The 24,312-nt window shown below is 41.6% G+C and overlaps 1 protein-coding gene and 1 pseudogene across 1 annotated transcript; both read left to right on the forward strand.

Moving 5' to 3' along the window:
- Window positions 1-8,335: 8,335 nt before the first annotated feature.
- On the forward strand, window positions 8,336-10,747 carry LOC115694296 (disease resistance protein At4g27190-like; annotated as a pseudogene).
- Window positions 10,748-15,155: 4,408 nt separating this feature from the next.
- LOC130140737 (3-ketoacyl-CoA synthase 11-like) lies at window positions 15,156-17,562 on the forward strand. Its single transcript, XM_056321013.1, has 2 exons — window positions 15,156-15,980; window positions 16,639-17,562. Exons 1-2 carry the CDS (start codon window positions 15,171-15,173, stop codon window positions 17,428-17,430), a joined length of 1,602 nt encoding a protein of 533 aa, XP_056176988.1. The 5' UTR covers window positions 15,156-15,170; the 3' UTR covers window positions 17,431-17,562.
- The last annotated feature ends 6,750 nt before the right edge of the window (window positions 17,563-24,312 follow it).

Genomic DNA, 24,312 nt, shown 5'->3' on the forward strand with positions numbered 1-24,312 from the left:
AAGTGATATCCTAACCCTCGCCTAGGATAACGGATAATTTCGGGTTAGTTCGGGGCCGTTTTAGCGAGTTTTAGGGGTTATTCGTGGAGAAATTGGTGGACTGAGTTGGCTGAGTTGTTTGGAAGGATTTGTGATAATTTTAGAGGTGGAATTGAGGTTAGAATTGATTAAGATGGTGATTGGGGTGATTACGAGTTATTATTGGGAATTATTGCGTGAAAAACAGGCTTAAATGTGCCGTTTTAGTGATTTTTCTGTGGTGGCTGAATTAACGTGCATATTGTGGCTGAATTGCGGCATGCTTATGTTTGAATTACTATATGTGGTGAATCGAGATTTGTGGCATAAGTACGACGCCCTTGATTGGTGAAAATTATACTAGAATATGGAAATTGTGTTAAATTGAGCTTGTGCAAGTGGAATTGATGAATTTGTGGATTAATGTGGCTTGTTGGTGATTTAAATACTTTGGGTGTCGTGTGCGAGTTGATCGTGTGAGGTTGGCATGTGATTGGGTGCCCCGACATGTTGCATGATCATTAAATACCCTGAAGCGTTTTTACGCGGGGTCCAGAAAATAAATGGAAAATGTGTGCACGTGTGATAATATAATCCCTAATGCATTTTACGCGGGGAATTAAACCCGTCCTGAGGTGTGTTTGTTGACACCTAAATTTTGGCTATCCATTTAGGATTTAAGTGCCTAGAAAATTAGGAATTAATTTTTAACCCCTAATCAAAAATAATTTTCATTAAATTACATAGCATGTAGACACTAGGTGTATTTTCATTAGTAGAATTTATTAGGACATATTTTCTCTTTGTTTTCTAATTTTTTTTTTTAAAAAGAGAGAAAAGGGAGGTGAATCAGGGCCGGGTCGGCCCAGCCGCCCCTTTTCTTCTTTTCTTCACGCCTAGGCCCAGCTCGGCCCGGCCCCCCTTTTTCCTCTTGTGTTTTTTCCCCCAAGCCCAGCCTCTCTTCCTCTCTCATTCTCGCATGCATTTTGACCGAGACAGAGAACAGAGACAGAGCAGTGAGGGCAGGCTGATCAACGGCAGCTTTGAGCTGAAAATAGAAAGAAAAAGAGCTGGCTTCGTTGACTGATCGGGGACCGTTTTGGAGGGACACCAAAGAGAGACGACCGGCGGGAATCTAAAAGGAGGAGGCTTGGCAAGAGATACGGGGGGATAGGAGATTGAGAAGGAAAAGGAAGAACAGTGGAAGTTACTGAGAAGAAAAAACAGAGATAGGGAGAAGAGAAAAGAGAGAAAGAGCTCGGCTTGATAGAGGGGTCTTTCTTCGACGAGAGCGTTCCGGTCCCTTCCCGGTGACCGGCAAATCTCGTCCCCCTCTCGGTCGCTCACCCGTCACCTTGAATCATCTACTTAAACGAACACCTCTTTTCAAGAGCGTCCGTTTCGGTATCAAATCATCGAAGAAATCGCGCTTAGTTGCCGCAAACGAGCAGAGTCAGCTGCGCATCTCGTCACCATCGTTGATTCCGTGCCGTTCACGACCAGGTGAGACTCGTGCCTCCCTTGTTTTTCCCTTGCCTCTCGGATGCCGGGCACATCGAGCCTATTTCGATGGCCGCTCGGCCCCCACTGATGGATACTCGTGCTCGTTTGATACTCAAAGAAGCTGTTTTAAACATTTCACACCGAGAACACTCCATGAGTTTTGCTAAAATCGGATCTGTAACCCCATTCCTCGGTTGTACCGCACATGTTTGATAAAGTGTCTCAGTGAAACAGTTTAAGCTTGGAGTGTCAAATCTGGTCGTGGTGATTTTTTAAAGTCTTTTTGTAAAATGAACTAGCTCTTTGGTGTAATATGGTTGTTTAGAACTTTACATATCACATTTGAGCCAAAAACCACGTTCACGACCAGTTTTAAGCCTTTATCCGAACTCGCCTACCACTTGTTTGATAAAATGTCTGAACGAAGGCCGAGACCAATATCACCAAGATCCGTCTATGTAATCTTCATTTTATGCTTCGTTCGAGCTTGGATTGATATTTCGTGCCTGATCTGGTATTTTGCCTGTGTTTTTATGCCACTGTTCGTGCATCGTCCGAGTTGGTCTCACATACGCATCCTCCCATCGGAGAGATTTTCCCGCGTCGACGAAGCCCACGGCTCGTGGCCGCCTTAGCCAGCGTGTTCCTCCTCATCTTTAGCGTGCATGTGTTGGTTTTTGGCTGTTTATTTTGCTAGAGCGGTGTTTGAGTTGGTATGTCTCTTTGGTGATAACGGTGTCGCCGGAATCGCTTCAGTGATAGTCGGGTAGTGGCCTTCGGCGGTGGCGCGACGACCAACGAGGGGTGGCTGTCGACGTTGGAGGTCGACGGCTGGCAGTGGTGTTCGGTGGCCGGAGGTGAAACTCCGGGTGTAAGAGGGAAGCTCTCGGGGATAGGGGGTTCTGGGAAAGAAAAGAACGTGCATGGCAGAAGTGCATGGCAGAAGAGAAGAGGGGGAGGAAAAAGTAATAAACAAATAGAAAAAGTCAAGAAACAAAAGAAAAAGAAAAAAGGAAAATCAAAAGAAAAGAATAAAAAATAGAAAAGGAGTGGGAATGCGGATCCCGGGTCAGGTGTCGGGCGGATCGGGTCAGGGGACCCGGTTTATATTCTTAAAAATACTAAAACATTAAAAATATTCAAAAATTCAAAAAAATATTTAAAAATATTTAAAAATCCAAAAAATCCAAAAAATTCGAAAATGATCAAAAAACCCAAAAATCTAAAAAAAAATCTAAAAAACATTAAAAAAATTCAGAAAATTCAAAAACATTAAAAAATTCAGAAAAATTAGAAAAATTCCAAAAAATTCAGAAAATTAGGAAATGTTTTTTTTTTCAAAAATCACTTTTTGGGCTTGATTTCACTAGATATTAGTTTTAATTTCATTCTGGGCTTAGTTTAAAATTCGTAAAAATTGAGAAAATCCTTTAAAAAATTCTCAAAAATCGGACAAGACATTAGGGCTTTACTTTGGGGCTTTTGATTGCCTTTTCCTTTCTAGAGACGATGATAGGTCGCTGGTTGTTTATTTTGGTTGTGCACTTTAAATACATTGGTTGTTATTTTCCATTTTTAGCATGGCTAGGACGAGCTTTAGGCTTTTCGATAGGCTGCCCGGTACGTTAGTTTGCGAACGTTCAAAGTTAGGTACCGAAAGGGCACTAGTTAGATCACTAGTGTAATCAAGTCCCCGAATTTTGGAATCTCTGGTTTTCGCATGCATCGAGACGACGCTCCCGCGTCTCGATTAGGGTTTCTAGCCGACCCTTGATCATGGCTAGTGGCGACTCTATTCAAATGCGTAAATTAGAAAATTCTCGTCGCACGAGGTATGAGGCTTGGGAGTGCCTTAGTCTTTGGATTAATGAACCATTTGGTTTGTCTTTAGAACAAATCAATCGTTGTTCACATCCATCGACAAATACCTATTAGCCTAACCTTTCGGGACGGGGAGGTCGCGACAGTGTTACGCGAGACGATGCCCGGTTTTACCGGAAGACCGCCAACCTGATGCGTTTTACGCGGGTTGTGCCGTAAAAAGGGAGATCGGTGTTGCGCCTGAGGCGTGTTACGCGGGCTAGAGACACCAAGCCTGAGGCGTTTTTACGCGGGCTATAGAAGTATTGTTCAATCTGACGCGTGTTACGCGGGTTGTGTTATAAAAAGGGAGATCGGTGTTGCGCCTGAGGCGTGTTCGTTTACGCGGGTTAGAGACACTGAGCCTGAGGCGTGTTCGTTTACGCGGGCTATAGAAGTGTTGTTGGACTTTAGGCGTGTTTACGCGGGTCAGAGATCGATGGCTAGTTTTTGGACCTAAGGCGTGTTTACGCGGGTCAGAAATGTATTGGATGCATGTGCTCGAGTGAAATGGGAATCGTATGATGTTATGTTGGTTATGCGAATGTGGGCATGAATATGGTTTGATTGGTATTATTGAGTGCGACATGGTGTCGGTTTCTGGTAATAATGCTTGAATTCGCATGTAAGATTTCGTGCGTATCAAGGTGAGACATTTTATGCCTGCTATTGTTCTAGCTTGATAGTTGTGTGATTTGTGTGCTCGAATATGTCCAGAGATACGTGTTAGCCTAGGTGGGATTTATGATTTTGCTTACTGAGAAGTGTTCTCACGGTTTTATTCAAAACCATTTAGCCGATCGAAGTTCCAGCGGAGTCGGGAGACAAGGACAATCCGATTGAGATCAATGCTGAGTTCAAGTCTTTAGAGGAATAGACTGGCATTGATGAGATTGATTTTGAGTGGACCCCCTCTAGGGCGAATAAGGGTTAGTTAGAAGTTAGGGGTTGGACAGTTTTGAGAGGCGGCCCTTTTTGGAGTAAGTGATAGTCTACCGAAGCCGCTAGTCCTTTTTTATATCAGCAGTTGTTGGTGCAGAGGTTGCTGGTGGTGATGGTTTGTAATGAATATTGTATATATCGCGGTGTAATATAGTGCTTGGTGGTTTGGTGATTTGTCTCTCCCTATTACCCCATGAATATATTGTTAGGGTTTATGTTCTCATTTCCGCCGTGTTCGAACTCTGATGTGTTGGTTTGGGTCTCACTATTTCGACCGAGCTCGGGGTGTCGCGCGCTCGTCGTGGTTCGGGGCGTGACACGACGAGGGGCGGATGGTGGCGCGGGTGATCAAAAAACGGCAATGGTGGTGGCACTGGCGCTGGCAGCGGCAGCGGCGGCGACCAGCGAGCAGTGGGAGGTAAGGGCGGCCGGCTAGTAGCGAGGGCAAGCGATGAGAAGAGTTTTTATTTCTAATTTATGTTCCAAAAATAAAAAAAAGTATAAAATTTTTACTTCTGATTTTTTCTCCAAATCTATTTCTAAAGTAAAAATTTATTCTAAAAATAGAAAAATAAAATTACGTTATTAAATAGATTTCTGTTCTAAATTTATTTTTGATAATAAAAAATTAATTCTGACCAAAATCAGAATAATTATTATGTGCGCCGTTGACTTCTTTTCACACATTTTGTAAGCGAGAAAAAGGTCTTGGTCCTTGGCAATTATTGATCCGGACAAGTTGGACACAACCACAATGATGAGTTCCCTCCTCATCATTGCTAAGTACCCTCCACTTTGATTTACGTGGCCACAGTGGTCACAAGGTGAGCGTTGAAGAAGTAAATTGCCTCACTAAAGAGACGCAACTACCACAAGATTTCATATATACCAACCACATCTGGTTGAAGAAGTAAATTGCCTCATTAAAGAGACGCAACTACCACAAGATTTCATATGTGGTTGAAGAAGTAAATTGCCTCATTAAAGAGACGCAACTGCCACAAGATTTCATATATACCAACCACATCCGGTTAAAATTCAGGTATTCTATAATTTTTATAAAAAAATAATTATTCAACGAGGAAAAATAAAAAAAATTCTATTTCTTTTATTCAAGATGAGAAGGTTTCTTAGATGAAAATTCCGAATCCGTAAAATTTTGTGTAATATGACAAAATTGATCCCACTTTTCAAATGTCTTCAAAAGAAGCACTGACTCATGATCGAGGAATAGACATGGCCACTTTGATCTTTTCTGTCCAAATGAACCTACGTGGTAACTAACGTGACAAACGCTACTTACATGTAAGCTGACGTGTCGTGTTCTTTTCAACTAAAAAAGTAAACGAAGTACAATTAATATTTTTGAACTCAAAATAAAATAATTGTTGTCAAAAAACAAAAAAGAAAAACTAGAAGCGGAAAGGGCGTGTGTTCGGTTGGGGTGGCCACGCCACCTTCTGGGTAAAAGGGGCCGCAACCGTCACCATGTTGCTCTCGGTGCTCTTTCAACTCCGGTGGCCAATGCCATAATCAGTTTCTCTAGCAAGCACAGTCCGCAAAATTAACCGTGGAGACAACGTTGTTGGCAGTGTCACTTGGGACCGGCTGTCTAGTCGTCTTGCCCGACCTCACCATAAAGGAAAAACATAAAAGAAAAGGAATGGCCATGATTGCAAACCTGCTCATGGAGATCACATGAGTGATGCTGGTGATTACCATCGAGACCGCTTGCAAGCTTGCCTCAACCGATCTCTCAACCCCAATAACGACCCTGACGAGGCTCGCAATCACGCCCCTCTAATCGCCAACCTTAACCCTAACCTTGTATATTTAAATCCAAAGCGCATCGGAGGGAACTCCTCTGCATCGTTTAAAACTGTCTGATCAATGATCTCTGAGGTAATTATAATGTCCGATTCACAACTATCTTTTTTCCCCTTCTATCGTTCCTCTTTTTCACTGTATTTTGTTTTTGTGTTTGTATCTATCTGCAAATTGAAAGCAAGAAAGAGAAGGAAAATGCGACATTTGCTTTTGCTTCAAGATTATGTTACTCTTTTCTCTTTCCTTTTTTTTGGATAAAAATCGTCTTGTTTTAAGATATTTTTTGGTCGGCATCTTGTTTTAAGTTTAAAATGATCAATTTTATTCTTTTTACTTTTATAATAATAAAAAATGTCAATTCAGCTTACCACGTGAGCGCCGTTTGCTCTAGTTGGAGAAGATAATAGTGGCCATGTTTGTTCGTCAAAAAAGAATACGTGCTATTTTTAGAGAGAGAGAGAGAGAGAGAGAGAGAGAATGAATTCATTTTTATTTCTCTGATGTAAGAATATGATTTTTTCTGGAGTTGGCCCAATCAGTTATGTGAGAACTTCAAATGACACTCCAACCCACCGTGGCCATTGGACCCAACTCTCTTTGTTAACCACTTGCTCTGTCCAAGTCCACATAGCAAAATCAATGAAAAAAATATATGAAAATGAAAAAGAAGTGCCGTGTCTCCTTCCACACCATTGAGAATGAAGAAAGAAAGAAAGATAGGCGTTAAGGTTGTCACCTTCGACAAGTTGGAAACGACTCTGTCTGGGCTTGTGTTGAAATTGTGTTTAGGGCAATCAAGATACGCGGTGATATCTGTTCCCCTTCGTCATTTGGTTTCCCTCTAATATCACGGTACTTCTCAACTAATTAATTTCGTAATAGCAAGTTGTGTGTTGATAAAGTGGTGATTTTATGTTGCCTTGCTTTGTTTCTCTGTCCAATGGTCATTTGCAATTATTGATATGGGCAAGTGGGGCAGAACCGCAGTGATGATTTCTGTCCTCATCATTTCCCCCTTGTGTTATACAATTCGTCACTAATCTATTTCTTAATTGCAAGTTGTTTATTGATGAACAATGGACGTGCGTATTTGGGTTGCGTGCGTGCGTGCAAGAGAGTTAGGACAATGCAAACTTGCTCAAGTCAAAAAGTAGAATCAGTAGTGCTCAATATAAAAATAGCCTTGCGCCATCTTGATACAGTTAAGATGAATGGAAAAACTACATTAAAGAATCAACAATCTAAGCAAAGAAGCATTTTATGGACCAAAATTATAAACTTAACAATTTTACAAAATTTAATCCATCAGAAAGTACGAAAAGTATGGAAAATTGATGATTAATTGATTTTCAAATATAGAAGGATATTTATTTGATTAACAATAAGCATAGAAGGTGAAGAGGAAATGAGAGAGAAAAAAGCAGGGTAGATTAGTGATTGACCTTATTTCCGAACATAGAAGGTTATTTTGATCAATTAATTATATATCCCAAGCTAAAGAGGGGGTAAAAATAGCCCCACCATATTTATTTTATTTAAAATAAAGCAACAACATCAAAATTTTAACTTGGTGTAATGTTGTACTTTAATTTAGAATTTCTCATATGTAGATGTAGCCATTTTAAAGAAATTCTCTTTTAATCTAAGGATAATACGGCATCTACTAAGCTCTAAAAAGCACCAGCTATCAAAATAAGTGATGGATGGTACAAACATCAAAACAATTACCAGCTATACGGCATCTTTTGATTTGTAACCTCTACTTATTGCTATCCTGCGACATAATGAAAGTGAAAAGAAAAGTTTTAAGCTTTGAAATATCGAGAAAAAGTTCTGAATGATTCTGACCGTCAATATTCAAAAGAATCGATAATTGTTGAACCAGCATGAAAGAAAACAGGGACAACAAGAAAAAACAAATGCAAAAAATTTAGTCTTCTACTGCGCATGGTAGACCAGTAACGGGTTGCTTGTCCACGTAATACCATATGCAAGTCCTCCACGCAAACCAGTAGCGTGTTACTTTTGGGTGCACCGTGTTCAGTGAGCCATCATGGAACAGCCAAGTTTTTTTCGCTAGTTGCTCTTGCTGATATTCCTCAGTCTCTGTCTCTGTTTATTTACATCGCTCTTGCTTCCTTACACTCGAGGCGCTCTCTCTCTCTCTCTCTCTCTCTTCCTCTCTGTGGTTTTGTTTCACGGTTCTAATTGATTAGTTCTGTTCTCTTTTCAGTTACCGTCGCACCTATTTGTTTAAGCGAATAATAAAAGGAGGCAACAAGAAGAGGAACAAAAGAGGGGGGAAAAGGAAATTCTAGGAATTAAAAGAAGAAATTATGGGTGTGGCATTTGCTCCCTCCGTTGCATTGAATCTAGTGTCGAAACTCGGAGAGTACCTGATTTCTCCCATTGGACGCCAATTTGGGTACGTGCTGTGCTACAAGAGCTACGTCGAAGATCTCAAAAATAGAGTGAAGGAGCTTGAGACTGCATGGGAAAGGGTGCAGTATGACGTCCAAGATGCCGAGAATAACGGAAAACCCATATACACGGATGTTGAGAATTGGTTGAGGAGTGTGAGGGAGGAGACTGACGAGGCAGATAACCTGTTAAAACGTAACGAAAGTGAAAAAGATGCTTGCTTCCATGGGTGGCTTCCCAACCCCGTGGTGCGCCATCCAATTGGCAGGAAGGTGAAGAAGATGACTCAAGTCATTAAGAGACTCCATGACAAAAGCAAAAATAGTATCTTCCAGAAGGTGTATTATGAGAATACTCCCATAGGAATTGTCACTGCTACCACTTCCGCTGTAAGATCTGTTTCTAGGAAAGAAGAAGTCCTGGAGTCGAGGGCCTCAATCACGGAGGATGTAATTAAGGCAATAGCTAATGACAAGGTCTATGTGGTTGGGGTGTATGGACCAGGTGGGGTTGGCAAGTCCAAGCTTATGGAGGACGTTGAAAGGCAAGCAAAGGAAGAGAAGCTGTTTGATTTGGTTCTCAAGACAAATGTATCACGCAATCCAGATCTAAGAAGAATCCAGGGAGAAATCGCTTATGCATTGGGGCTAAAGATAATGAATGAGGAAACTGCTCGTGGGAGAGCAGATCTTTTGTGCAAGAGGTTAAAGAAAGATTCTGAGAAAAAGATTCTCATAATTTTAGATAATTTGTAGAAGAAGCTAGAGTTGAACGAAGTTGAAATCCCTTGCGGATACGACAATAAAGTAAAAGGCTGCAAGTTATTGATAACTTCTAGAAAACGAGAAGTTTTGCGCACTGACATGGGCTTTGACCGAGAATTCAGATTCAATGAGTTAGAGGATGAAGAAGCACGAGAACTTTTTGAAAGGATAGTGGGGGACAGAGTTAATGATCTTGATATTAAACCCTGGGTAGATGGAGTAATCAAGAATTGTGGAGTCTTGCCACTTTTGATTGATTCGTTGGCAAAAAAGTTGAAATACGAAGATTTGGCTGCGTGGAAGATTGCTTCGACCATATAGACGTATCAGATGTAAAATCAATAGTAGAACTAAATTACAATGACTTAGAAGATGAGAGAATCCGATCATTGTTCTTGGTTTGTGTTCTAGACTCTAGGAGTATTCTCATGAGGTGTATCCTTGCCTACTGTATGGGTTTGGGTTTAGACAAAAAATTCAGCAAGACCATCGAAAATGCAAGAGATAGGTTGATTATGGATTTACGTAGCCTGCAGGACTCTTCTTTGTTATTAGATGGTGATGACACGGAAGCGCTTAGAATGCATGACATATTTGTTGACGTGGCCATCTCTATTACTTCCACGGAATGGAAAATCTTGGTCTAGAGAAAGGATTATGGGTTTAAAGAATGGTCAAAGGATGAGCTCAGAAAATGCACCACGATATCTAATATTTTTGCTGGCATTGATGAGCTTCCTGAAAAATTGGACTGCCCAAACTTGAGGATGCTTATATTAGTCGAAAGCAACCCATCTCTCATAATTCCCGAGTCATTTTTTGAATCTACGAAGAAGCTCCAAGTCTTGGACTTTACTTGCTTATCTTTCACCTCTCTACCTTCGTCAATTGAGTTCCTTGAAGACCTCAAGTCACTATGTCTTGATTTCTGCCATTTGGAGGATGTGACCATTCTTGGAAAGTTGAAAGGATTGCAGTTCCTAAGTTTCCATGGATTTGCAATTGCTCGGTTGCCCACAGAACTAGGTGGACTAACAGAATTAAGATTTCTGGACTTGAGAGAGTGTAGTAGGCTCAAAGTTATCGAACCTGGCGTGCTTGGAAGCTTGGTTAATTTAGAAGAACTGCATATGGGAAATAGTTTTGATCAATGGGAGGCCAAGGATGAAGTAACACGAAGCAACGCCAGCCTGGCTGAGTTGAAGAACATGAAGAATTTGAGCACTCTGTCCATTGCCATTCCTCATCCTGTCAATCTCTTAAGGGACCTACCATTTGGGAAGCTGAACAAGCATAAAATCCAAATTGGGGAAGTTTGGGATTGGTTAGGCAAATACAAAGAATCCAGAACTTTAAAGCTCAAGCTGGATTCGGGCAAACTTCTTCTCGAAGAGATTCTAGATTCTAAGTAGTGGAACTTGGAACTTGGAAACTGGAACCCGAAACTTGGAACTTGAAACCTAAATAAGTTTGTTGTGTTTTTTTTTTGTCCATATCTTCACGTGATCCCGTGATATTTCATGGCATTGGATGATAAGTGTATAATTTGGGATCACTAGTCTGAGCTTTTATTTTACGACTTGTTAACGTTTCATATTCTTCTTGTGTCTAAATATAAGTTATAATCAGTGAATAATAGTAGCAAGTGATGGTCATTAAAGATGATGGTTCATTGCAATTGTTCAATTAATAATGGGTTAATACCACGAAAAACGGCAAAAGTACACCACAAGTGCCATAACTTGTGTACGGCGATCACTTTTGTGCCATAACTTTTTTTCGGATCACTTTGGTGCCAAGTTGAAGCAAAAGAGATCACTTTAGTGCCAATTCGGCCGGAAATCCGACGTGGCATTTTTTATTAATTTTTTACGCCGACGAGGCTCGCCGGAGGCTGAGTCAGCGTCTACAGTCAGCATTTTTAATTTTAAATAATTTTTTTTAGCGTGTACAGTCAGCATTTTTAATTTTAAATATTTTTTTTCCTTTTTTTTTTCTTCTTTCCTTTTTCTTTTCTTTTCTTTTTTTTCTTTTCTCCTCTCGCCGGCCGGTTGCCGGTGGCCGGCTGGCCACCGGCAAAGCCCGGGAAGGGCTGGACGAGGGGGGCCTTGCCCATGGCCGGCGAGGGGCGGCCGACCCTCACCGGCGACAGGCGAGGCCGGCCCTTGCCGGCCCAAGCGAGGCCGCCCTCGCCCGGCCCAGGATTGCCCTCGCCGGCCTGGCGAGGGCCCGGCGAGGGCGACCCTCGCCGGCGTCGGGCGACCCTCGCCGGCGTCGGGCGAAGGAAGCCCTCGCTGGACGGGCGAGGGTCGCCCTCGCCCGATCGGCGAGGGCGACCCTCGCCGGCGTCGGCGAGGTCGCCCACGCCCGACTCGGGCGAGGGCAACCCTCGCCCGCCCGGCGAGGGCTTCCCTCGCCCGCGCCGGCGAGGGTCGCCCTCGCCTGAGTCGAGCGTGGGCGACCCTCGCCCGCGTCGGGCGTGGGCGACCCTCGCCGCGTCGGGCGAGGAAGCCCTCGCCTGGCCGGGCGTGGGCGACCCTCGCCCGACATCGGCGAGGGTCGCCCTAGCCGGATCCGGTTAGGGCGACCCTCACCCGCCCGGCGAGGGCTTCCCTCGTCGACGCGGCGAGGGTCGCCCTCCCGGATCTCGGCGAGGGCTTCCCTTGCCCGACGCCGGCGAGGGTCGCCCTCGCCCGAGTCGGGCGTGGGCGACCCTCACCCGCCCGGGCGAGGGCTTCCCTCGTCCGACGCCGGCGAGGTTGCCCTCACCGGATCGGCGAGGGCTTCCTCGCCCGACGCCGGCGAGGCGCCCTCGCTCGGGCCGGCCTCGCCTCGTCGCCGGCGAGGTCGGCCGCCCTCGCCGGCCATGGGCAAGGCCGCCTCGCCCAGCCATTCCCGGGCTTCGCCGGTGGCCGGCTGGCCACCGGCGACCGGCCGGCGAGGGGAGAAAAGAAAAAAAAGAAAAGAAAAGAAAAAGGAAAGAAGAAAAAAAAAGGGAAAAAAATATTTAAAATTAAAAATGCTGACTGTACACGCTGAAAAAAATTATTTTAAAAAAAATGCTGACTGTACACGCTGACTCAGCCTTCGGCAAGCCACGTCGGCGTCAAAAATTAATAAAAAATGCCACGTCGGATTTCCTGCCAAATTGGCACTAAAGTGATCTCTTTTGCTCCAACTTGGCACCAAAGTGATCCGAAAAAAAGTTATGGCACCAAAGTGATTGCCGTACACAAGTTATGGCACTTGTAATGTACTTTTGCCCACGAAAAACTCTAAACTTGTACACCTGTGACAGATTTACCCCAAACAAATTTTTTGACCATCAAAAACCCCAAACTGGTACACCTGCGACAATTTTACCCCACCCCAAACTGGTACATTTGTGATAGATTTACCCTCCGTTAATTTCAGTTAAATTAGATTAATGCAAAAAAAAAATCACAAACTAATATACATGCTATAAATGGAGAGTAAAACCCAAAATTGGTATATCAATCAACTACCGGGTGTCATTTAACAAAGCAATTTAACAGTAAAATTTAACGGAAACTAACGCAGGGTAAAATTGTCACAGGTGTACCAGTTTGGTGTTTTTGGTAGTCAAAAAATTAGTTTTGGGTAAATTTATGACATGTGTACTATTTTGAGATTTTTCGTGGTATTAACCCATTAATAATATAGGCGGAATTTAGGTAAACCCTAAAACCTATGGTAGGGTAGGTTCTAGGTTTCAAAAAATGATAAACATATTCTCATGGTGAGTTCTAAGTGAACTGTACGTAACATAGAACCGTTCACCCTTAATATCGAATCATGCAGTGACTTCAAATTTTAATTGAATTTATTTGAATCATAATGTCAAGAAAACTAGTCTTTTGTATTCTCTTTGGTGAATGATAAGCTTGTTCAATATTATTGCGTTCATTTTTTTGTTTAACTAAAAATGAAATAAATAAATAAAAAGAACCTGTTAGACCTTGGAACCTATCCTGAAACCCGTGACAGGGTAAGTTTTAGGTTTCAGGTTCCAATAGGTAGGTTTCAAGTTCCAAAAAACAAGGAACCTGTACTCGATGGTAGATTTCAGGTTTCAGATAGAATCTGTAAGGAACCTAGTACTGCTCAGCTCTACTAAAGAGTCGATCCCGACTTGGGAAGCAAGGGTCTCAGAGTTCGGCATTCCTACCGGTGCCAATTGACACGTGGACCGGCTGCCCATCTTGCATGAAATTATTACGCTTTGGCTCACTCGGCTGGTGCATGTCAAACCGGTGATGACGTGGCTGTTTCCCCCGTTGTTGAACTATTCAATGCATTCTCCTTGTCTGACCAATTAGTTGTCCGTAGGCGTAGTTGCTTCCTCTCGCTTTCTCAAATATACTCTGCTTTTGTGAATTACATGACAATAAAAAAGATTTATATGAGAATTTACTATGAAATTGGAAAATGTCAATAAGGTGCCCTAGGGCACATGTTAACGATCGTTGATTGTACTTTTGAAATGTAAATTTTTATATTTGAAGTATGTGATTTCTTGAAATGTGTTTGTTTCAAAATTTCAAAATGTGTATATATATGGTTTTATCATTTGCAGTAGTTTTAATTGCTACACTTGAATAATTTGTTAACAAAACCTTTTATGATTTCTTATGGGACTGTTAAAATATAATTTTAATATGCAGTCAATATTGTTAAAATATGAAGTCAATGTCGTGTCATACTGTAATAAATACTAAGTTTCAAGTTGGTATATCCAACTTAGAGGTTTTAAATTGGATTTCTTGTCTACCTTTCACCCACCCGCAAGCTTCATTTTTTATATATACCTTAACACCTTCATTATTAAATCGATTTTCTCATGAAAAGAAGAGTTTTCAAATATTAATATATTCTAATGCGAACGTAATTGCCGAGAAATTTTCTGGAGCGTTTAGATAAGCTAGAAACATAGTCAACGAGCCCGGGACAAGGGAATTTGATGAAGATTTAGGCAAGAGTTTTCAAGAAGATATCGTGATATGATGGATATTCTAGAATAAAATTTTAAATATACTTTTGTTATCTTCTTTGTCTAGATTATCGAGTTTGGGGAATTTTTTAACAAAAAGGAATTTTGATTTGCTCTATATTTAATTAGGCATTCGATATTTTGTTCTTTTTAGGGTATGCTTTTCTCTGCTATATATGTATTGAGAATAGAAAGCTTCTTCATCCTTAATCAGTATACACTCGAGAGAGAAATTTTTACTCATGTTTGTAAATTTATTTTTCTTCTAAATTAGTATTCAGCACATTTTCACCGCATCATGTTCTTTTCTTTGTATTTTGATAGCAAGTATAAGTGTACACAACAATTTCGGGAGTACATAGGTTTCAACCCATGATAGCCTCTCCATATTTAGGATCCTCTCAGAATGGGGACACGTTGCAACCTCATCCATTGATAGAGTTCTCAATCTGATTTCCCACATCTTCTGTGTCTCAATTATTGGTTTCCAAATCATCAAATCGATTCTCTCGCGAGAGGATCTATCAAGATAAAAGAAAAACCGTTTTCCACTTTATCATCTCATAATTAAATTAATCATAGCAACATGCGTATTAATAACTCCTCAACGCTCCCCACGCACTCTCTTTAAATCCACCCCAAACACTCCCCAATCTTCCCCATGCATTGCTAAGAATCTCTCTCTCTCTCTCTCTCTCTCTCTCTCTCTCTCTCCCGTTTCCCTCCGTTTGCTTTTGAAGCACCAACTTCTCGTCCTTTGCTATTCATTGGGAAACCCCTCTGAAGAAGACAGAAGCCGCAAAAATCTTGTCCTTTCCACAGAAATGGCCGACTCACAAGTACAGATCCGTCAACAAAACCCAGATCAGACAGTCCCTTTCTCGGCCGAACCTCGAAGCCAAGACTCGAACATTCCATCGAAGCACAAACTCCCAAACTTCCTCTTGTCGGTGAAGCTCAAGTACGTGAAGCTTGGCTACCACTACCTCATCTCCAACGCCATGTATCTACTCCTCGTGCCACTCCTAGGCATCTCCTCCGCCCACCTCTCGACCCTCACGGCCCGAGACGTGGCCCAGCTCTCGGATCAACTCAGTTTCAATCTCGTCACCGTCGTCCTCTGCTCGACCCTCATGGTGTTCCTGATCACGCTCTACTTCATGACCCGACCCAGAAAAGTCTACCTCGTCGACTTCGCCTGCTACAAGCCCGACCCTGCCCGGATTTGCACCCACAAGACCTTCATGGAGCGGTCGGAGCTCACAAACGCCTTCACCAAGGAGAACCTCACTTTCCAGCGGCGGATCCTCGAGCGGTCCGGCCTCGGGCAGCAGACTTATGTGCCCGATGCCGTGCTCCGGGTCCCACCAAACCAGTGCATGGCAGAAGCACGGGCGGAGGCTGAGGCCATCATGTTCGGGGCAGTCGACCAGCTGCTGGCTAAGACTGGGGTCAGGGCCAAGGACATAGGGATCCTCGTCGTGAACTGTAGCTTGTTCAACCCGACGCCATCGCTTTCGTCGATGATCGTGAACCACTACAAGCTCAGAGGGAATGTGACAAGCTACAATCTTGGTGGGATGGGTTGCAGCGCTGGAGTGATTTCTATCGACCTTGCGAAGCAGTTATTGCAGGTTTGGTTTCTTTTTTCCTCTCTTTTTGTGTTCTTCAAAGTGTAAGTTTGATAATAGGAACTTTTTATAAACAACACCCTCAGTGTTATCCAAGCAAACAAGGACAGAAAACTTTCATCGACGAACGAATGCTAGATATAAGTTGGGTAATAGAAATTTTATTAGGTTCACTAGTGAATAGCAGGCCATTTTATGTTGATAGTGTGTCTCGTAGTTTTAAAACATTTCATAAAAAATTGGAATAATGACACAAAAAGAAAACCAACTTTATTTAGGTTGTGCAGACAGTAAAACTTTCAGGTATTTTCTTTCCTTAGTTTACGCTTTGGTTGGTTGGGAAGTGGGAGTCAGTGAGTGGTTTGAACTCGGTACCCTCGAAATCTAGATGACGTCGAACAAAATGATCCACAAATAAGTCAATCCAAGATTCATTGTGCCACAGAATATAGCTAGAGTTAAAATAGGACTTTTCGCATTTATGAATTCGATATATGACAATAGATTTGAACATAAGCTTTGTACATGCTCAATTTACTATCTGTTCTATCTACTAGGTACAAAAGTTTCTAGGTTTTCTTTCTAGGCAAATTTAATTTTGGTCTCATGAAAATGAAACCCAGGCCTAATCTTATTGCTTCTCTTATAAATCAATCACTAGGTACAATCTAACTCTTATGCCCTAGTGGTGAGCATCGAGAACTTCACTCTCAACTGGTACTTCGGCAATGACCGATCGATGCTCGTCTCGAACTGCCTCTTTCGGATGGGTGGTGCAGCGATCCTCCTCTCCAACTGGCCCTCTGACCACCGCCGCTCCAAGTACCAGCTCATCCACACTGTGCGCACCCACAAAGGCTCGGATGACAAGAGCTATGGCTGCGTGCTACAGCGAGAGGACGAGAAGAAGAAGATTGGCGTGTCGCTCTCCAAGGACTTGATGGCAGTTGCCGGGGAAGCCATGAGGACCAACATCACAACCCTTGGCCCGTTAGTGCTCCCAATGTCGGAGCAACTCTTGTTCTTCATGACCACGGTCGCAAGGAAGGTGTTCAAGATGAAAATTAGGCCATACATTCCCGACTTCAAGCTGGCCTTCGAGCATTTTTGCATCCACGTTGGAGGCCGAGCTGTTCTCGACGAGATAGAGAAGAACCTCGAGCTTACTGATTGGCACATGGAGCCATCACGAATGACTCTATACCGATTTGGGAACACATCGAGTAGCTCATTGTGGTACGAATTGGCCTACTTAGAGGCCAAAGGAAGGATTAGGAAAGGCGATAGGACTTGGCAAATCGCTTTCGGGTCCGGATTCAAGTGCAACAGCGCAGTTTGGCGGGCATTGAGGACCGTCAATCCAGCGAAGGAGAGGAACCCATGGATGGACGAGATTCATGAGTTCTCCGTCCATCTTCCGAAAGCGGTGTCCATCGGATCTATCGCGAAATAAGCGTTCTGTCAGGATTTTGCCACTATAGGCGAGGTTGATCCTGAAGGATACGTGAACATTAATTATCCTTTTGCCTTGTGTTCATGCATAAGCGTCATTCCAAATCTACTCAAGATTAAACGTTTTTTCTCTTGGAATTGATTCCCGGATGAAGTGTGCATTTAGCTTTGTAATTGTCCATATGACCGGTCAAGGCAAATTTTTTATAGCTGGATTACTTGAAGAACTATTGTGTAGTTCACCTATATTGAATAGTTAAATTGTGACTACAACCTTTATATTCCATGAAGGCTTTTAGATGTTATTACCTCTTGTCGCGACCTCCTGCGAGATGAACCATAAAAAAGAAAGCTAGTGGATTACTAAACCTAGAGACTTATATAGCACGGATTTTTCCAAGCCCATACTAACCACAATTTTCGAGTTTTAATTTAATCATTTTAAACATGTAATTCAATTTATGCAGGAGTCGCTACTAATCTATTATAAGTTGATTAAAAATCCAAGTAAAGTGTTGCTGCGAACATGATCTAATTTAAATAACAGGACTAAGTGAATTCTAAACTAACATGAGTTAATGAACTAACTTGAAATTTAAATGACATGTATGATATGCAACCTATATGCAATTTTAATGAAATGAAAGTACGATTAATCATGAAATAAACCCTATTATTTAACTACGCGTGAGACTATTTTTTGTATTTTCTTTTTATTAGTTGAAAGACTAAACTCTAGGACACTAAACATGACCAAAGTGACTTTTATTAAAAGACGACTTAATGATTCAACCTTAGTTATTTTTGGTATGTTCTTTTTATAAAGAATTAAACTGTATGATATGCATGACATGCAATTATTAATTTACCTAATGTTATCATTAAAATATTGACCCTAAAACGTGCGGCTTACTAAATGACGCACACTACGTGACATGCACATTATAAGACCCATTATTTCTATACCTAAATGCAATCTATATGGTTTAAATGACATTTTACTTATATGAATTCTAAAATTAACATGCACTGCCCTACTGAGTTATGAACGTGCCTTAAGTTCTAAGCATGCGTGTGACATATTATATGTAATATATAAGTGATATTAATAAATTTCTTGATGCATTTGAAATATGTCTTTTTGTCCATAATTTGTTTATATGATTTAACGACAAATTATTTTAAGCAAGGTAAGTTTATCTAATCAATCACGCTTAAAAAAACATATGCGATAAACCACCTATCATGCATGAGGTAATAGAAATTACCATACCAAGGTTGCTTGGCTTTAAGCATGGTGAAGACATTGCAATTACCAAGCGAAACAATATAACCGAAACTTGATGTGCCCAGAGAAGTGATGACCATGAATAATCAAGGCAGGAAACATGTTTCGCGTGTAAAAGGGAAGTCTCAATATTCCAACATGCAAATCTTAAAATAAGCACAAAATTAGCCAAGAACAAATTGACCTAATAACCTCTCTTGATTTTAAAGTTCCAACATGCAAATCTCAACGTCACTTCCATTGAATTGAGGAATCAGACCACGGCAAAATCAACGCATGGAATTCAACTATTTTAAGAATTGAAATCCTGGAGTTTGATAAAAAAAATAATTCAAAATAAAAACTCTGTTTGTTTCGTAGAAAATGAATCATTTAAAAAATATTTTTTTAATACTTGTATTGCTTATAAATTCGAATGAATGAAAAATATTTTCATTTTTATGAAGACATAGAAATAAATTTTTGCCGATATCTATTGATTAACTTTTTCAAGCAATCTTAGCGATTAGTTATAGGAAAAAGTTGTCCGAATCATTCACATTTTTCGCGAAACAAACGCAGTCAAAGTACTACTTATTCTTCCAGCACAACCACGGATTGATGACGACGGCTTCAGTTTGCCCAGCAGCGACGAAGGTGTTCAACAATTCAGCAATGATAGTCGTAGGGCGGCCATCGCGCTACGATTCAGTACGAGCGGCAACTCGGCTTTGGACCGCGAAAGGCGAGAACTTGGCACGCTGGAGAGCTGCTGGTTTCATCGAGGACTGGAAGGCTGCCGTGGTTTGTGCTCGGTGATTGCCTTACGGAGGACTCCTTGAACATAAATCGATGACGGTGCGACTGGAAATCATAGAATGTTGCAGAGAAGAAAATCTGAAATCAGTGGATGAATTTCGGTATTGAGGATGATTCCTTGTCGTCCTCCCTTTGGCAAAGTGTGCCTCCGCCATCGTGTATCGTGTGCATTTTTTAGTCAATATCTTTTTCGAGTCTGGACGATTCCTTTCCTGCGTCTCTTTCTCTGCTTCTTTTCCAATGCGTGTCTTGTATCGTATGAATTCAGCCCCACCTCCTCTGTATTGGGTTGTGAAATATTAGAGAAAGAGAGAGTGGGAGACCTCATGAGATCTGGGAATCCGTACGTATTTTGGTTCTACCATTGTGGCCATGTTTTCCTTTTTTTATATTTCTTTATTTGGCCGGGAATATCACTCTTATATGGCCAATTGTGATCAGGCAAAAGTACACCACAAGTGCCATAACTTGTGTACGGCGATCACTTTGGTGCCATAACTTTTTTTTCGGATCACTTTGGTACCAAATCGGAGAAAAAGAGATCACTTTAGTGTCAATTTGGCCAGAAATCCGACGTGGCATTTTTTATTAATTTTTCACGCCGACGTGGCTCGCCGAAGGCTGAGTCAGCGTGTACAGTCAGCATTTTTAATTTTAAATATTTTTTTTAGCGTGTACAGTTAGCATTTTTAATTTTAAATATTTTTTTTCCTTTTTTTTTTCTTCTTTTCTTTTAGCGTGGCTCCCTTGATCGTCCTTCATCCGGCAAGTTCCCGGCCACTTGTTGGCCAAATTTTGGCCTTGCACCACCTAGTTATTCTTGTGACCGAATCCCCCAAAGTGTCCTTAAGTTCATTAAGGTTGAAGCATAGCTCGGTCGTATCGGAACTCTCCAAAATTGGTCGTTTCTCGCTATTGGTCGTTGGTGATCTTAATAGAAGGTAGGTTATTAAAATGTGAGATACTCGCTTCAAGTGATCATCCAATGATCCTTGATTCAACTATAGTAAAAAATAAAAGTCATAGCTTCAATTTATGGTTGAAGCCCAAGGGAAGATGTGATGAAATTGACTAATTACTAGTTGTTAGAATTAGTTGAATTTCCGAAAATAGAAACCAATTGCATGTTTAGATTGCTCTAGGACTTCGATTCTTACTTGGCTGAATCATTATAGATGAACATTGATGTTAATTTTTTATAATAGCATGTCAATCGAACTAGGCCTTGCATTATTAGATAAAAATCCTTACGAATTAGGTTTAGCTCAAAGTCAAAGGAAGCTTTGCTGTTCAATATCTTGTGAAATTCAAGTTAGTCGAATCCTATAGGACCAAATACAATATTCGTTTGTGTGTTTAATAGTCCTATATTAGATGAATGATGATTAGGAGTAAAAGGAATGTGTTTTTGTGTTGATTTTTTAGAATTCTAATAAGTTGTCGGATGATTTTCATGTTCATTGAAGTTGAATGCTTGAAGAATGCTTGAATGTTCGTAAGGTAAAGTTGGAAGATGTTCTAATTCTGAAAAAAAATGTTAAGAACATAGGTTGAAAGTGGTTGAAGATGTGAAGGTTTTTTGGAAAATCGTACCCTAATCCGACCTTTCTGTATTCTTCAATTATTTTCGAAAATATATATAATGAATTAGGAAAACTTGTCTCCAAATAGAATGTATTCGAGATTCATAGCTTTTGATTAATATAAAGAGCATGGAATTTAAACATATTTTTGGTCAGTGAAACTAGCATCCGAAATTACCAAAGAAAACTACTGTTTGATCTGTGAAATCTAATCCAGTGTCGACTAAACTTGTTTTGCAATTAATAAATACTTGGAGGATTAATTTGCAAAAACTCAAAACATAAAAGTTGTAGGGGAGGTCCTAAATTGCATATACCTAAAATTTCATAAAATGCTAAGTGGATTTTGTTGGCCAATTTGAATCAACAAGGTCAAAGTCGGGATTGGCCCCAAAAACTTTCAGATTGAGTGCTTGGGGTAAAATGTGTAATTACTCATAGTAGGAAGGCTTTTTTGCAAAAATTAAACAAACGAAAATTGTAAAGCGCATCCTAAGCTTGCTGTCAGTCAATTGTGGCACTAATTGGAGTTCATTTGCTATTTTTCCTGAATTTTTGAAAAATCGGGTCTGAACAGGGTCAAATCCTCAGTGCTCGGGCTTAATTGAATTTGCCGTATTGATTGGGCTAAAAATAGGGAAAGTGGTCTAAATAAAAGTTTAAGTGGACATCCTATGCTTGAATTGGCAAGTGGAATTTCTTAAATCAGAGGTCATTAAGGCCCTTAATTGGATTAAAACTTAATTAGTCAGAATCAAGGGAAAACAGAGAAGTTGCCATTTTTGTCAATTAATTGATTTTGTAATTTCTGAGGCTAATTGGCCTAATTGCATGACAATGTGACCTTGCTTGTGAATGAATGATGGTTGATTTCCCTTTATTTTGATTATCAACGCATGATTCTTCGGCGGGTAGATTAGGAATGGGGATTATATGTTAATTAGGTGCTAGTGACTTGGTCTACTGCTGTGCGAAATGCAAGTAGGGGTTAATGATCACTTAACATTAATAAATTAACCCCTTAGTTGATTACGAGGTTGATTGGCAATCGAATTGCATGATTAACGTCAAATTATCGGACCAAACCCGAAATTCTTGATTGATGGTTGATTGGGTGAACTTGTTAATTATTTGAGTTGAGTGATTGCATGTTCCCTGTGGTGGATGTAATTGTCGAAGACCGACGGTCGGTGGTCGGAAGCTAGGAGGTGGCGGTCCATGGTGGATAGTATTAGGTTCATTAGCCTAGCTTACAATCAATTAGGTTAGTTCAGTTAATAAATATAGGAATTAGTAACCAAATTGCTTGGTGTTTAGTTAATATGGGCTAGTTAAGGAATAAAACCAATTTAGACTTAGGATCACTCTCTTAATGAATGATTCGTTTATTGGCATCACCATCCTTAATAAAATGAGTAGAATTTAGGCTCACCTTAATCTAGAATTAGGAATGGCCTTTAGCTTCAAGCTTATGGGGATTCATGTCCCCAGGCTTATAATAAGGCGATGTAATATTTTTTGCCCAAGTTAGTATTGGATCAAGCTTATGGGGGTTCATATTTTGAGGCTTATAACAAGGCAATATAATATTCTTTGCTCGACTAGTATCATGATTTATATCTACACTTTTACTTCAAGTTTTCAATAATTAGATGCATAATTCCCGCAATTTCAGTACATTGCTTGTTCATTTTTCTTTTTTAAAATGGTTAGGACAAGTATGGGATCATTAAAACCCTTAAAGAACATTACGTGAGCAAGTAGTGACTCGAACGACCTTTAGGGCTCATAATTGATAAAGAAACCCATTTGATCACATAGATGAACAATCCCACCAAGTTAGACATACCGAAAGAGTACTAATTAAATGATTAGCGTAATCAAGTCCCTAAACTTAGATAATCTCTGGTTACGTAGGAAATGAGACAAACTCCTGTTTCTCGTTTAGTTTCTAGCCGACCCCAAAAGGTTAGCGGCGACTCCTGTCTCACACTAAATCCCTTAGCCTAAATCGACCTAAATCGAACTTTAAAATGAAAACCAACGTTGCGCAAGATAAGAACTTGGAAGAGTTAGCGCCTAATTGAGGGCCGTTGGCTCATCTTTAGGCATTACCTCCCTTCGACAAAAAAGAAGAGGGTCGCGACCTCTCTCTCTCTCTCTCTGCCTTAGGTAAAGGCTCCTTGGCCTGGGGTTAGAGCTTGCAACGTCGGGTCATAAGCCGTAAGCTCAAAGCCAACGTCGTGGGCATTGCCAATTGTGATGGTCGCAACCACCACGAACCCCTTTACCTCGTTGATGGAGGGAGTGATGGAGAAATGGTGACAAGTGCGACCTTTCGGGGATGACTCATGTGGGCTAAATAGCGCCACAATAGGAGGGATGTGATGGCAAGTTGGCAGCGGAGGTGAGGTGCAATAAATGAGCCAGATGAGTGGGGGAGAGAGAGGACATAATATTAATTTGGGTTAATACCACGAAAAACCCTAAACTAGTACACTTGTGACAGATTTATTCCAAACTATTTTTTTTTACCACAAAAAACCTCAAACTGGTACATCTGTGATAATTTTACCCCGAACTATTTTTTTGACCAACAAAAACCCCAAACTGGTACACCTATGATAATTTTACCATGAACTAATATTTTAATATTATTTTTTATTTTTTCGAATTTTTTTAGTTTTTCTTTTCTTTTCTTTTTCCTTTCCTTTTCTTTTTTTTCCCTTCATCTTCAACCTCTGGCCGCCGAGGTCGGCCTTGCCCCACCCTTGACAAGGTTCGACCTCGCCAGTTGCCGGCGAGGGGTCGTCCTCGCCGTCGCTGGCAAGGCTCGGCCACGCCGCAACTAGTGAGGTCAGCCTCGCCCAGAAGCGACGAGGTCGAACCTCACCAGTGACGGCGAGGACGACCCCTTGCCGGCAACTGGCGAGGACGACCCCTCGCCGGCAACTGGCGAGGTTCTACCTCGCCAAGGGTGGGCAAGGCCGACCTCGCCAGTTGCCGGCGAGGTCGGCCCCGCCGTCGCTAGGGGTGGGCATGGCCGATCTCGCTAGGGGTGGGGCAAGGCCGACCTCGCCAGTTGTCGACGAGGTCGGCCTCGCCCAGCAACGGCGAGGTCGACCTCGCCAGCGGCCGGCGAGGCCGACCTCACCTGCCCCCGCCTCTAGCCGGTCACCGGATCGGCGACCTGCCAGAGGTTGAAGATGAAGGA

This window comes from Syzygium oleosum, unplaced genomic scaffold (genome assembly GCF_021117445.2).
Source record: "Syzygium oleosum isolate NSW1041296 unplaced genomic scaffold, Sole_v2.1 Sole_v2.01, whole genome shotgun sequence".
In the NCBI taxonomy this organism is placed as follows: Eukaryota; Viridiplantae; Streptophyta; class Magnoliopsida; order Myrtales; family Myrtaceae; genus Syzygium; species Syzygium oleosum.